The sequence below is a fragment of the Eutrigla gurnardus genome, assembly GCF_963514095.1.
Source record: "Eutrigla gurnardus genome assembly, chromosome: 12".
Taxonomy (NCBI): domain Eukaryota; kingdom Metazoa; phylum Chordata; class Actinopteri; order Perciformes; family Triglidae; genus Eutrigla; species Eutrigla gurnardus.
Genome location: NC_139926.1, coordinates 21,770,457 through 21,783,062, shown reverse-complemented (window position 1 = coordinate 21,783,062; position 12,606 = coordinate 21,770,457). Strand labels below are relative to the sequence as shown.

General features: G+C 43.1%; 1 protein-coding gene across 2 annotated transcripts; it reads left to right on the top strand.

Moving 5' to 3' along the window:
• Window positions 1-379: 379 nt before the first annotated feature.
• Window positions 380-12,228, top strand: wdr75 (WD repeat domain 75). Of its 2 annotated transcripts, none has more exons than XM_084023545.1 (21): window positions 380-496; window positions 831-960; window positions 1,594-1,659; window positions 1,751-1,850; window positions 2,523-2,647; window positions 2,880-2,950; window positions 3,219-3,335; window positions 3,866-3,954; window positions 4,387-4,545; window positions 4,861-4,920; window positions 5,452-5,567; window positions 5,723-5,898; window positions 6,105-6,262; window positions 6,676-6,856; window positions 8,496-8,590; window positions 8,672-8,767; window positions 8,991-9,160; window positions 9,276-9,335; window positions 10,234-10,374; window positions 10,490-10,578; window positions 10,685-12,228. In XM_084023545.1, the coding sequence occupies exons 1-21, from the start codon at window positions 411-413 to the stop codon at window positions 10,902-10,904; spliced, it is 2,505 nt and encodes an 834-aa protein (XP_083879671.1). In that variant the 5' UTR covers window positions 380-410; the 3' UTR covers window positions 10,905-12,228. The 2 variants fall into 2 exon arrangements, with proteins under 2 accessions (XP_083879671.1, XP_083879670.1); XM_084023544.1 differs by having other exon boundaries at window positions 6,673-6,856; window positions 10,685-12,226.
• The last annotated feature ends 378 nt before the right edge of the window (window positions 12,229-12,606 follow it).

Sequence of the window (12,606 nt, the reverse complement as noted above, 5' to 3'; positions counted from 1 at the left end):
ATGTTGTAGCCCAGTAAATCTTGGTCAATATGAGACCTGAAGCACAGGTTGATAGATAAGACGTGTAGTGCTCACTGGGAGATTAACAGTTTCCACTTAAAAAGACAAAATAAAATCCATGTTAACAGTCTACAAAAAATCTGGATTTATTATGGAACAATATAAATATACCATGATTTATGTTCGTTAAGTAAAATAACAATAAAATAGAAAAACTTGCAAGGGAAAATAATCAGTTGAAATAAAACTGCAGGCAATCCCCAAATTGTGCAGCAGGGATAGCTGTCCCACTCCCGTCCAGCAGGTGGCGGTAAAGCATTTGTAAAACGGCGTCGCCAATCGGTGAATAAACAGGAAGAAAAAAAAGGTCGAAGCGGCGGTCAGAGGTGAAAGTTGAATCTGGTAAAAGCATGGTTGAACACGGGGATATTCGCGTGGTTCACCGAGGTGGCAGTAAAATAAACCTATGTGAACCTGTCATCTCCAACGATTCAAGGTGAGCGCGTGCCTTCGGTCCGATAACGTGGCGGACGAGATTCTCGCGGTTCTACGAGTTTTAGCCAGAGAAAAGACGCCGGTGCTAACTGTTAGCATTAGCAATGTAATTGCTAGCCAACTGTTGATATTGCTGTTGCTGCTGTTTACAAAGTATCACGAGCTCGTCTCACCGATAACGGTTACCTAAATGATAAACATGCTATTAAAAAAGGCAATTAACATTTATATAGCGCCTTTTTTCATTTTTAATCTTCCGACAACTTTCACATTTCAGTCTTCGGTTCCCTAAAGTTGAATTCTTGTGTAAAAAGCGTTGGTTTGTGTCGCTGCAGGTTCCTGCTGTGCGCCTCGGGAGAGTGTGTGAAGGTGTTCAGCACCTCCACAGAAGAGTGTGTCCACGACCTGCGGGGACACACCGACCTGGTGACAGGTGTGCTGCTCAGACCCTCCAACCACCTGCAGGTACAGTGACCTCATCATCACGCAGTTTGTCAACGTGGGTTTGCAAGGAGCAACTAAGAACTGTTACAAAGTAATGAAGCAATAAACTGCATGTTATTATACTTTACAACTTGTGAACCAGTACTCTCCAGTTTAGTAATGCATTCCCAACAAATGCATTATTATTGATAACAAATGACTGATTCCCTGTGACACTTTCAACACGTTTGATTTGTCTGAGCAATAGCCCAAAAAACAAAACAAAAATATGTATAATAAAAATGTTTAATCAAGAGAGAAGCAGCAAACTGTCAGAGTAGCAATCGTCGCTTTGCTTGATAAATATTACTATGATTATTGTGTTATCAAATAAATGATCAATACATTATTTCTGCTTGTGTAATTTCATTAATTGACTACTCTTTTTCTGCTCCAACAAATTGTATCTGTGCAGAAAGACTAACTAGACAACAAATGTACTGTAGATTTGATGAGGTCTGCGTCTGCTATTCATATTTATTTATTTTGCAACTGAGGACAGAAACCTCTTGGTTGCTTCATGCATTTTTTTACTGAAATGGGATCTAGGTCGCCGCTGTTTTCTAAAAGTATTTTAGCGTTACATTTCACTTCTGCCGTTCTGTTCTGCTGCAGGTCTTCTCATGCTCGCTAGATGGCACTGTCAGACTTTGGGACTTCACAGATGGCATCCTTATTAAGGTACACAGTAACAAGTAGTGAAGGGTGTGGATGAAGTTTTTTTCCCTTGATGTCGTCCAGCCACGTGTGACAGCTGTGTGATCTCTTCCAGACTTACGTCATTGCATACCCGATTTACTCCATCATTGCGTCTGCAAAACACGAAGGAGTCATCTTCCTCGTTACTCCCATGCAAAGTGACAAAATATCCGGTAGGTTTGACACATTCTCAAATTCTGGTCATTGCCTGTGTGTGTGATGCCTAATCTGTCTCAGCATCCATTAGAAGACTGTTTCCCAACTCAGGGGGACCCGACCTCCAGGAGGGTTTGTTAAAGTTTCATGGGGGGAGGTCTTCTTGATGTGAAGAGATCATATAATAATGCTGAAATGGTACCAAAATTGCATAACCAGGGTAGCTATCTTTATAAAGGGTCACACCACTACTTGCAGCATCCAATTATTCAAATGTAAAATATTGGTGTTGTGGATTTTTGTGGCAATGCGTTAACGTTTCTGAATAAATCTCACAAGAATCTGTTGTATGTGTCGAAGCTTCTACGTGTAGAATAACTATTTATTTGGGTGAAAGTTGGTGCAGCCCATGTGCTTCTTTCAGTATTAATTCAAGTGTCAGACCAGGAAGTGAAGGGGGGAGGAGGGGGGGAGGCTTTGCTGTCCTACACAGCATCTGTTTTTTGATGCTTCCACTAGGAGGCGCTAGTAACAGAAAATTTCATATCATTCTTTTGGGGGCTTAATGTGTGTGAAGTAGAATTTGGGTAATAGGTCACTGGGTAAGAATGTGTGGCGGACTGATGCTTCAGTGTGTGTGTGTGTGTGTGTGTGTGTGTGTGTGTGTGTGTGTTCGTGTCCGTGAGCAGAGTTTTTCCAGCTGGTTGCGGTACATCTTCCACAGAGCGGAGATCAGCTGGTGGAGGCCCGAGAGCTTTCTGCTGTGCTCAGCGACGTCAGCTCCAACCCCACAGCCATCGACTTCGGCAGAGGGGTACGTACACCACAACCGCTGGAACGGTTTCATTCCCAACACTCATATTCCCAACGTGACGGAATCAGAATTTTATGCTATGGCAAAATAAAATTATGGCGGAAATGGCCATGAATTCAAATTATGTGTGGATATAAAGCATTACAATTAACTTTTTTTACTCAAGAACTTAAAATACAGATCCTTCCTGCATGCACGTGTTAATAACCGAATGTTATTTTCCCCCTCCTAGGGAGAATATATTGCTTCAGCTAAAGGGATGCATCTGGAGGTCTACTTCTTCAAGAAACACAAGTCCTACAGGTGAGTCATGCTGTGATATACTTCAGCTATTATTTTATTGAAGATGTAAAATGAATTAAAGATGATCAATCTACACATTTTGTTTGTGAAAGTAGGACCACAAACCAGTCACAGCTTTTAGACTTGAAATGCCACAAAAACAAAGTGTTTTGCCATCTAGACACGAACTGATGTTGAGGTCAAAAGTGAAGTTGTCGCGAATCATAAAACTCATAATTTGCCTACGAAGCAAACCCTGCATGTCTGTCCTTGTGTGGGTCGTTAACAGGTTTTCCCTCAAAGAAGACAACAAGAAGGGAGGCAAGAACACGTTCGCTTGCGTCGCCTGTCACCCAAAAGATGACTGCATCGCCACTGGGCATGAAGACGGCAAGATCCGCCTGTGGTGAGTGTAGTAACAACGTGGCCTTGAAGCATAGACACTTCCGTCCAGCGTTTGGAGCAATTATTTAGTCTCAACATCTGCTGCCCACTTGTGTTGCATAAAACAGGGTTTTAGGTCTCTGCGGTGTGTGTTGAATGTAGTGGAGAAACTTGTTTTGTGCCTCAGCGACAGCCGGGGTCATGATGTTTTTCGGGTTTGTCCGTTTTTCCGGTCGATTCTCGAGAATGCGATCTCAGGAACGGCTTGAGGGAATTTCTTCAAATGTGGCTCAAACATCCACTTGCACTCAAGGATGAACTCATCAGAATGTAATGGTCAAAGGTCACCTTGACGTAACGTATACAAAACATTGTTTTTGGCTATGACTCAATAATTCATATGGTTGATGCTCTGCTATGATTGGCCCATCTGACTTGACTGAAAGGCAGGTCAATTAGGAACATTTCACAAATGTCGAATAGGATAAAATGAAGTGAAGACAACCGCAATACAGTCATTCTAGTTTCTTACTTTACTGTTTATCCTTTCAGGAGAAACTTCAACCAGAAGAAGGAGTACACATACTCCACCCTGCACTGGCACCACACTGCTGTCGGCTCACTGTGCTTCACCCCAGAAGGTACACGCATGTTTTAGTTTAACCCCAAACTGAAAATGCATTATTTTCCCTCTTGCTTTTAGTGCTATTTATCAATCCAGATTGTTTCGATGAGTTTCAGAGATATCTGCCTCTTGAATATAATGGAACTCGGCGGCTCTTGGTGTTCAAAAAGTCAAAAAATACTTTTGAAAACTAAACAGGAATGTCTCTCTAGAAATATTAACCTGGTTACTCGAGAAAATCCACATACCTTGAGTAATGGGGTCGTGATCTCTGGAACTTTTTGGCACTTTGAACACAGAACTGAGTGCCCTATAGTCCGATTATATTCAAGAGAAGGCAGACATCTCTACGACCGATAACTCCACACTCAGCCATTCACATCAAAACAATCTATTGATAAATAGCAATACAGGTAAAATGCACGCTTCCCTGTTCCTGTGTCACCAGGCACCAACCTGTTGAGTGGCGGCTTGGAGTCGGTGCTCGTCCAGTGGCGATACAACCAGGAGAGCCAGCGGGACTTCCTGCCCCGCCTGGGTTCTGCCATCACACACATCGCTGTCTCACCCGATGGAGCGCTGTACTGTACCACACACAGTGACAACAGTAAGGAGCTGTGACCCGAATTATACAATCACATGAAACACATTGAGCAACTAGCTGTTGGGAAATTATTGTTATAGCGGACGTAGTTGCACGTATAACGATTTTAAAGCTGGTGTCTAGTGGCCACTAGCGGTACTACAGTACTACGGTTGCTGCTTGGTTTGAACCCTGAAAGCTTTGCATTTGACAGCACATTAAGGCACTTAAGAGCTCACATCTGTGTCCTTGACTGTTAAATGTGTGGATAGAATTGTTTCTGAGAGTTGGTATGAAAAGTCGACTGTGGTAACGGGTTTCTGTCTCTTCTTGTTTTAGAGATTACGATCATCCAGAGTTGTGTTAAAGTGTCGGCTGTCATTCAGGGCCTGGTCAAAGGTGAGTACAGACTGTAGGTGCCTCCAGCACGTAGATCCATCATAAACATACTGCATGGGCTCATAAATAGTAAAGATATCTGTCATATATAACATTCACAGTTTCTGGAAAAACAATCTTGCTTTTCTTGCCCATTATAGAAAGATAAGAATAAAAAAAACTAAAACAACTTAATTGGATTCCAAACAATCACAGTGTTCAAAGAGTTCCAAAAAAGAAATAAATCAAATAAACCCCTTTTAATTATAGAATCACCAAGAAAGCTCCAACAAGCAAGGATGTTAAATTTGTGGTCAATGAATGTAAAGGTCTTATCACTTTGTTTATTGTCAGCAAGTCTTGTATGTCATATTTAACCAGAAACACCTTATCTTGTATTGTATCTCGTACTTTTATTTGTGGGAAAACAACATGTACACATTTCTTTCTTTATAACACATCAAAAAGGGGAAAAACTAGGTTTTAATCTACCAGGTTACTCTGTGCATGTAAAAGAAGTGATTGATTTTCACCCTCTTTGTTCTGGTGCAGGAGAACGTGTCAGGACAGACTTGTTAGTGGACCCACGCAGCAAATCCCTGGTGTTGAACGGGAAACCAGGCCACCTGCAGTTTTACTCCCTCCAAAGAGACAAACTGCTGTACAACGTAAGCAAACTCGTTAGACATCACGCATAAGCCAGAACAGAGAGGCTTTCATGGACACCATGAGTACTTGGAGACAACCTACCTACGGCTCACTTAAGGCGACTGTGTGAATTGACCGTAATAACTCAGTCCTGATGTCTGTCATGTTCCCCCAGCTGGACATAGCACAGCAGGAGTACATCCACGAGTCGGGCTTGGAACAGTTTGAGGTGGTCAAGGTGGCCTTTGATGCCTCTGGCAACTGGCTGGCAACAGTGGAGGAAAGAAAACAGAAAGTTGCCGAGCTGGAGCTCAACTTGAAACTGTGGTCGTTTGATGAGCAAACGCAGAGGTACGTACTTCTAAATGAAATGTGATACATGCTGGTGGTTCAGTCCATCATCGAAACTGCTCCAGAAGTGTTTTCAAGACTGTAAAGCTTTGTAAATCGCATGTTTTGTGGAAAGATCCGTGTGCAGGATTCACCACAGCATCGCCCTGTCCAGTAGTTATGTTTCTCACTGCAACTCTGGAAACATGCTCACTTATCACCTGCAGTTTTGTGCTGAACACGACCATCTCGGCCCCCCACGAGGCCCAGATTACAGCCATGTGCTTCTGCCACGCCACCGCCGGCCAGACCACCATGCTGGTCTCCAGCAGCAAGGACGGGCACTTCAAAGCCTGGCAGCTGGCCGGACCGGCCCACACAGAGGGTAAGCAGTCTGGCCCAGTTCTTCTCGCCTGTGCATTCTACCAAAAAGGCAGAGTTTGGCTGATCTGTTAGTGTGGTCGCTTTTAGCTCGTCTGTCCTTCCCTGTTGTCGTTGGCTTTGATTTTTGATTCTTGGTGTGTATCTCAAAGAAGCAGGTGTGCTTTTATGAGTCAATGCTTAAAAGCATGCATAGCACTGTCTGATTAATTCATATGGTTTGAGTAGTTAAGCTGCAGCTGAAGCGGTTTTCGCTCGTCTTCCTAAAACATTTAATTAAACATCATGATCTCCATCCTCCCATCAGTGTTATGCAAGCGATGCTTCTATCCAAAGTATGCCACAATGATTTTTTGGGTAAGTTTTTCCCTCTCCGTGACTGTCTCCCTCTCTCCTTCCGCTTGAACGTGCCAGCAGATGAAAGTCCTTCCTGGTTGTGTGATTTCGTCGGAGCCTATCACGGCCTGGTGCCGGAGTGCTGCTGTTTCTCAGCTGACGGTTCTCTGCTGGCCGTCAGCTTTCAGGAGGTGGTGACCGTGTGGAACCCGGGTTCCTGGGAGCTCCTGACGACTCTGTCCCAACCGCCTAAAGCTATCAGGTAAAACCATGAACATGCACTCAGTACTTGAGCTTGAAACAATAATGTATGTCTGATACGTTTACTTAAAACAGTATAATTTCCACATTAAAAAGGCATCTACTTCTGATACAAAATCATGGATTTTTTCCCTGGTGAACAGCGGATTAATACAAATGTGGTGCTCCAGTGAGTGTTTACTGCAGTAGGGTGGTGTATATGGGATTAAGTCAAAGTAAATCACTGTGTGTGTTCATGGTAATGAACAAACATGTAACAGTAAACGGTGTGACTCATTAGATGTCCAAATCAGCGCTGATGATAAATGTAGTCCACTCTTTCCCCTGCTGTGCCTACATATACCAGCATACATTGCACGTGAGTGGCTACATCGCTACGGATGATAAATAAACAAAATATCAAACAAGGAGATATTCTTACACCTTAACTTAAAAATACAACTTAGACCTTCTGAATTCAAGTTTCTCTCTAAATCTCTAGTAGACTGGACACACTGGGGCTCACATTCAGGAAGTAATAAAGCACACATTCACTAAGCAACCAGCTGTTCTAGAGTTTGGCCGTTTGCTGTTGAGGCTCCTCGGCACCGGACGTCCTCGAACAGTTAAACTACCTTTTTACCAAACTGGCAGAAGTCCAGAGCGTCGTTTCTCATGGCAGACAGGGGGATGTAACCAGCCGAGACAAAGAAGTGCAGCCCGTCAGCCAGTGCAACACTGAGACAGGCTGCAGTTTTACAACGTTGCTCGAGTCTCAGAAATGTTGGCAGATGCCCCCACAACCCCCCCCCCCCCCCCCCCCCCCCAGCCCCGCTCAAGAAGGGGCCCGCAGGTCAATGAGGCTGTTGCCGGTTTCTGTACCACTTTTCTGTTCTAAGCTCAGAGCAGAGTCAGTCGTAAGCATATTTACAAGATGTACGGAAGGAGATGACTTGCAGTTCATCTTAGAATGGAGGAACCAGCTGTGGGAAACTGTTGAGAAACCTTTAAAAATATTAAGGAAACTATTAAAGGCGAACAACACTGGAAAAGGTCTTTTTGTAATTAGTGTGGAAGGGCAGACAATCAGTTCTCATCGATTAACTAAGAGTTATAATGCATAACCTTCCAAAACCTCGATCAGAAAGCCTCTTCAAATGAGCATTCCCTGTGTAATTTGGAACCTGAAAATGAATTAATATGTAACAAGACTTCAAAGTTGGTGGGGGAGAGAGGAAAAGTTAAGTGGGCAGCTGTTTTGACAGCTGCCCGGTACCTCTTACAGTACATAACTACCACCTATGGATGTATAGAGCAGGGTCACTGACTTGACCTGCAGACTCTTTACATGCAACCGGATAATTAAACTTGTTGGCTCTTCCAGAAGGCTCAAGTAGACCCAAATCACCTGGTAAAAACTATGCTTTTACATCAGAATGTCACTTTAAATAATAAGGGTGGCCATGTATTGACTCTGGTTCGGTTCTTGGTGGGTGTTCAGACCTTGCTTGCGTGTTGCAAATTGAAGCCCCCAAAGCGGAAAACTCCTCAAACGCTAATCCTGTGAAATATGTGTAGTTTGGGGGGCAGGGGGGCACACTTGGGATTCTTTAAAGCTTCAAGAAAAAAAGGGCCTTTTTTTTCTCCTTCTCCTCCTCCAGGAATCTTTGTTTTGGGCGACTAAGCTGTTCCAAGTATCTGCTGGGAACCACCGCCAGCAACCTGCTCTGCTGCTGGAACCTCCTCACCTGCTCATGTAGGTCTACATGTCAAAAGTTCAACTTTGCAGCTGATTTTAGTTTTATACGTATCTAATTATACTCCCTCTGTCTTGTAGTGGAGTGGAGCACCTCAATGGACATCAGCCTGCTGCTGGCGGATCCCCTCACTGAGAACGTGGCTGCCTTCTGCTTTCAGGCTGGATCCACCGACTGTAAGCGAGTTTTATCTTTCCAAGTTGTAAGCAGATGGAAAACGTCATCAACCTCATGGTGGCGCTGAAGGTGGTAGTCGATGTATTTTATCCAGTAACATAACCGGGTCGATCGTAGGTTTATTATGGAGTAATTATTATCAGAGTGATTACGGGCTCAGTGTAGAAATGAATGTTACCATTGATATAATATTCTCTGGTTTTCCTGCATCTCTGTTTTCAGTGTTTGTGTTTAAGCCCAGCGAGCCTCGGCCCGTGTTTTCCCACAAGGCCGTGTGCCCCGGGAAGGTGACTCGTGCCGTCTTTGCCCCGAGGGAGGAGATGCTGGAGAGCTGCGAGGAGAGCAGCCAGTGGCTCAACCGCTCGCAGCTCTACTTCCTCACTCAGCACATGGTAAACCCACCATGTTTGTTAGCAATTGAAAACGTTACTGGAGGAAACTAAATCAACAGTGTCTCCTTATGTGACCTGAATCACATGTGTTATATTAAATGCCTCTCCTCTGCAGGATCTCATGACCTTCACCACTAAGGCAGAGGAAGACAGACTGATGGCCTCCAGCAAACAGGTACGACCCGAGCATCAACCACTGTGCATTTCTTTGAGTTTGCAACAGAGGAAAACTGCTTTTGGAAAAAATCTCAGTGTGAAACAGCTACGTAACGTCAATAACATGTCAGTGCAAGTGTAATTTATCACTTAGCTAGGCAAGTTCTATATTTTTAAATTGGTTCAGACTTTATCATTCTTATAAAATCCTCATTTGGTTGCATGAGGTTGACCCGGATTACCATGGTTACGTGTCTCCAGCCAGCCAAGGAGGCTCTCAGGAATATATGTGGCTATTGCAATACTCATCAGCTGGCCATAGGTATATTGTATAGCACCTTTCAACAACAAGGTCATTAAAAGTGCTTTACATAAAACATTAAAAGCATTGGAAAGAAACTCATACAAAACATAGAACAAGCAAATAAAATAATAATAAAAAAGTCACTATTGTGTTTTATTTAAATGAAATTCTTAGAGATTGACACCTGAAATCAATAAATAATCCTCCAATACTGGACCCAGTGATCGTCAGCTGGTTCTGCTTCCAGCGCTCGGCCCAGAAATCCATGATCAGATCCCCCTGACTCAGCATCGGAGGGTTTCACACATTTTTGGCCGGCCTCTCCAACCCTCAGGATGTTGCATACCGAGCTTGTTTAGAGAACCTCTGTATCGGGTGCTTTCTTCTGGAATCTGCAGTGTTGCAGAGCCAGTTCATTAGCTTTGCTCAAGTTACTGAAGTGGTCCAAGAAATGAGCCATCTGTGGATCAATGTTGCCTTTGTTTAAAAGTCCCCGTCGTCTTACAAAGTTTTCATGTTTCACTCATCTTTACTGTATTTCTCCACCTCGTCGATATTTATTTTAATTCACCGGAGACGTTTTCCTGACATAATCTCCTCCCCCCCCTTCCAGCTTGTAATCGACGACAGTGTCGCCATGACACCATTCTACCTGTTGCTGGGCAAACACCAGAAACGGGAAACTCAAGAGTCCCTGAGCAGCCAATCCGCTGCGAGGACGCCTCTGCCTCAGGGCTCCGTTGCCATCAAAGAGGTCAGTAGTTCAGCTCTGCATGTGTTTATGTCCACTTTGTTTGTGCATCTCAAATATGTGACATTTATTTATCAGATATTATCAATTTATCATTTTTTTCTTCTTTTACCAACAGCTTCTGCAGACGCCGGCCCACGTTTTGCCCTCCACTTCTTACCTCTGCTCTATGTTTGTAAAGTCTCTACTCGTCTCTACAGACACCAGGTCAGTAAACCTTCAGGCTTTGTGTGACTCAGCAACTTCAGACTCTTGTTTATCCCTGAAAATATGCAGAGTCACGTTAATGTGTTTTTTTTTCTCGTGGCCTCAGGGAGGAAACTAAACATGCAGAGGAGGAAATGGAGAGTGAAAAAGAGGAAGTGGATTCAGAGGGGGAGATGGAATCCATCACCCCAAGACCAGATCACGGGTCACTAGGAAGTCAGGCGGCAGAGTCCGCAGCCCCCTCCCTGACAAAAGCTCAGGTTCGGGAGCTGAGGAGGGTGAGGAAACTTGACCACAGCTGGCTCACAGGCCTCCTGCACTCGTGAACATTGTACAAAGACACGGATACAACGCCCATGGAGAGTTTTCACCACATCAATTCTCTCTCTTTTTAATGTTTTGTTTTTATTACGCTATTGAATCAGAATGGATTCCTCATGAAAAGGAGAAAAAACTGTCATGTTTCAATAAATCTCTTGGCAATAACAAAACGGAACATATTTGATTGCATAACTATCGGCTTCGTTGGCAGCGATTGCATTGACTTTTCAACGTTGTTGACGGTGTTCGTGGTTGTCGTTTCTTTTCCCGATGCAGGTTTCTCTATATTTCGCTTCAGTTCTAGAGCTTCGGTCAACTAATTTGCAACGTTGGCTTTCTCCGTTCTCTTGCGACGCTAAACGTGCAGTCCTCTGTAGCTCTGTAGGACTTCCACATTCATCGGCAGTTTGGAATCTGTGTGTGCAACTATTTGTGATGCCAGCTTTATAAAGCTCAGATTCAGAGTCACTTTTATCAAACAGATCCCTGTTACATTGCAATCCAATTTTTGTTGAATAAGACCAGAGGAGCTTCTGTTAATTCAGTTTCACTTCCCTGCTGGTCATGACTAGCTCAGGATGCTGCCTGTTTATGAATTGCAAGAGTGATGGCCATTTGTAAATTCTTTTTTTATCATTGGTCTTGACTTCGAGGGAGATTGGGTGCCTTGTAAATGTTTCTTGTATCCTCCTTTCATTCGATCTTTTCAGTTAAATTGCCACAGATGAGATGAGATGTTTCTTTTTGCAACACTTCATCTATTCATCCTCTATTTTTTTCAAATTCCCTGAGCTATTCCACATCTTTCTAGAACCGCTGGGCTTCATGATGAACTTTTTTGAGAGGATATTTAATAAAAAAAACAACTGGATCTGCCACCTAACGTTTTATATTAACTCCCATACCTTGAATAAACTCACATAGTCAAGACTTCATACAACTGGAAGCACCAGTGATGATTTCGTTACACAGTAGAGGGAAGACTGCACGTGCAATAATTTGTTCTGGTCTATTAGAGTGATTTTTCTTGCATATGAATTCCCTTTTTTTTTTATCAGTGTAAAGAAAAAAAGGATCCACTGTGATTGAATGTTAAAACCAGAAAAAGTCCTAAGGCATGAACATTTTCTACGGCCATTGTATGGATGCACACACATTTTTCTAGCCTTCTATAAATTTAATAAAACAAAGCTTTTCTTTAAGCTTTCTGTCTTGATAGTTTTGTATTATTGTCAGTATTGTGTGATGTAATATTGGTGAGGTTATAAGACTTCTCTCTGCTGTTGTATAAGCAGGTGAACTATGACACACATCTAGTCAGACTGTTCAGAAATAAAGCAAAATTAATGATTTAAAATATAAATGTAATGTTTTTGTCTGAAATGATGCCTGAACCCATGATAATTCATGAAACTTCTGCTTTGGTTCTTGTGCTCATGACCTTGAAAAGTCACATTGGTGCTGTAAAGTCAGGACTCTTGAGTAACGAATCTCCTGCGTAAGCTATCTCACAGGGAGAAGGTCGAGTTTCGTTCCCAGCGTTGGATAAGACATTGCATTTTCATATCAGTTTTTCAGTTCCTTTTCTCAGGTGCTCCGACCTATGGCCAGTCGTCTGAGATCTGCCATGACCCCAGCATTTTACAGACGTTGAACATGGGTGGGCAAACTGAGTCATCCTAAATATAGAGTCTTTAACGGCTTATG

Excerpts from the sequence above, each read along its gene's own strand:
- wdr75 (XM_084023544.1), top strand. The coding sequence starts at position 411 with ATGGTTGAACACGGGGATATTCGCGTGGTTCACCGAGGTGGCAGTAAA. Across the intron at positions 961-1,593 it reads GACCCTCCAACCACCTGCAG|GTCTTCTCATGCTCGCTAGA; the intron begins GTACAGTGACCT and ends GTTCTGCTGCAG. Across the intron at positions 3,955-4,386 it reads ACTGTGCTTCACCCCAGAAG|GCACCAACCTGTTGAGTGGC; the intron begins GTACACGCATGT and ends CTGTGTCACCAG.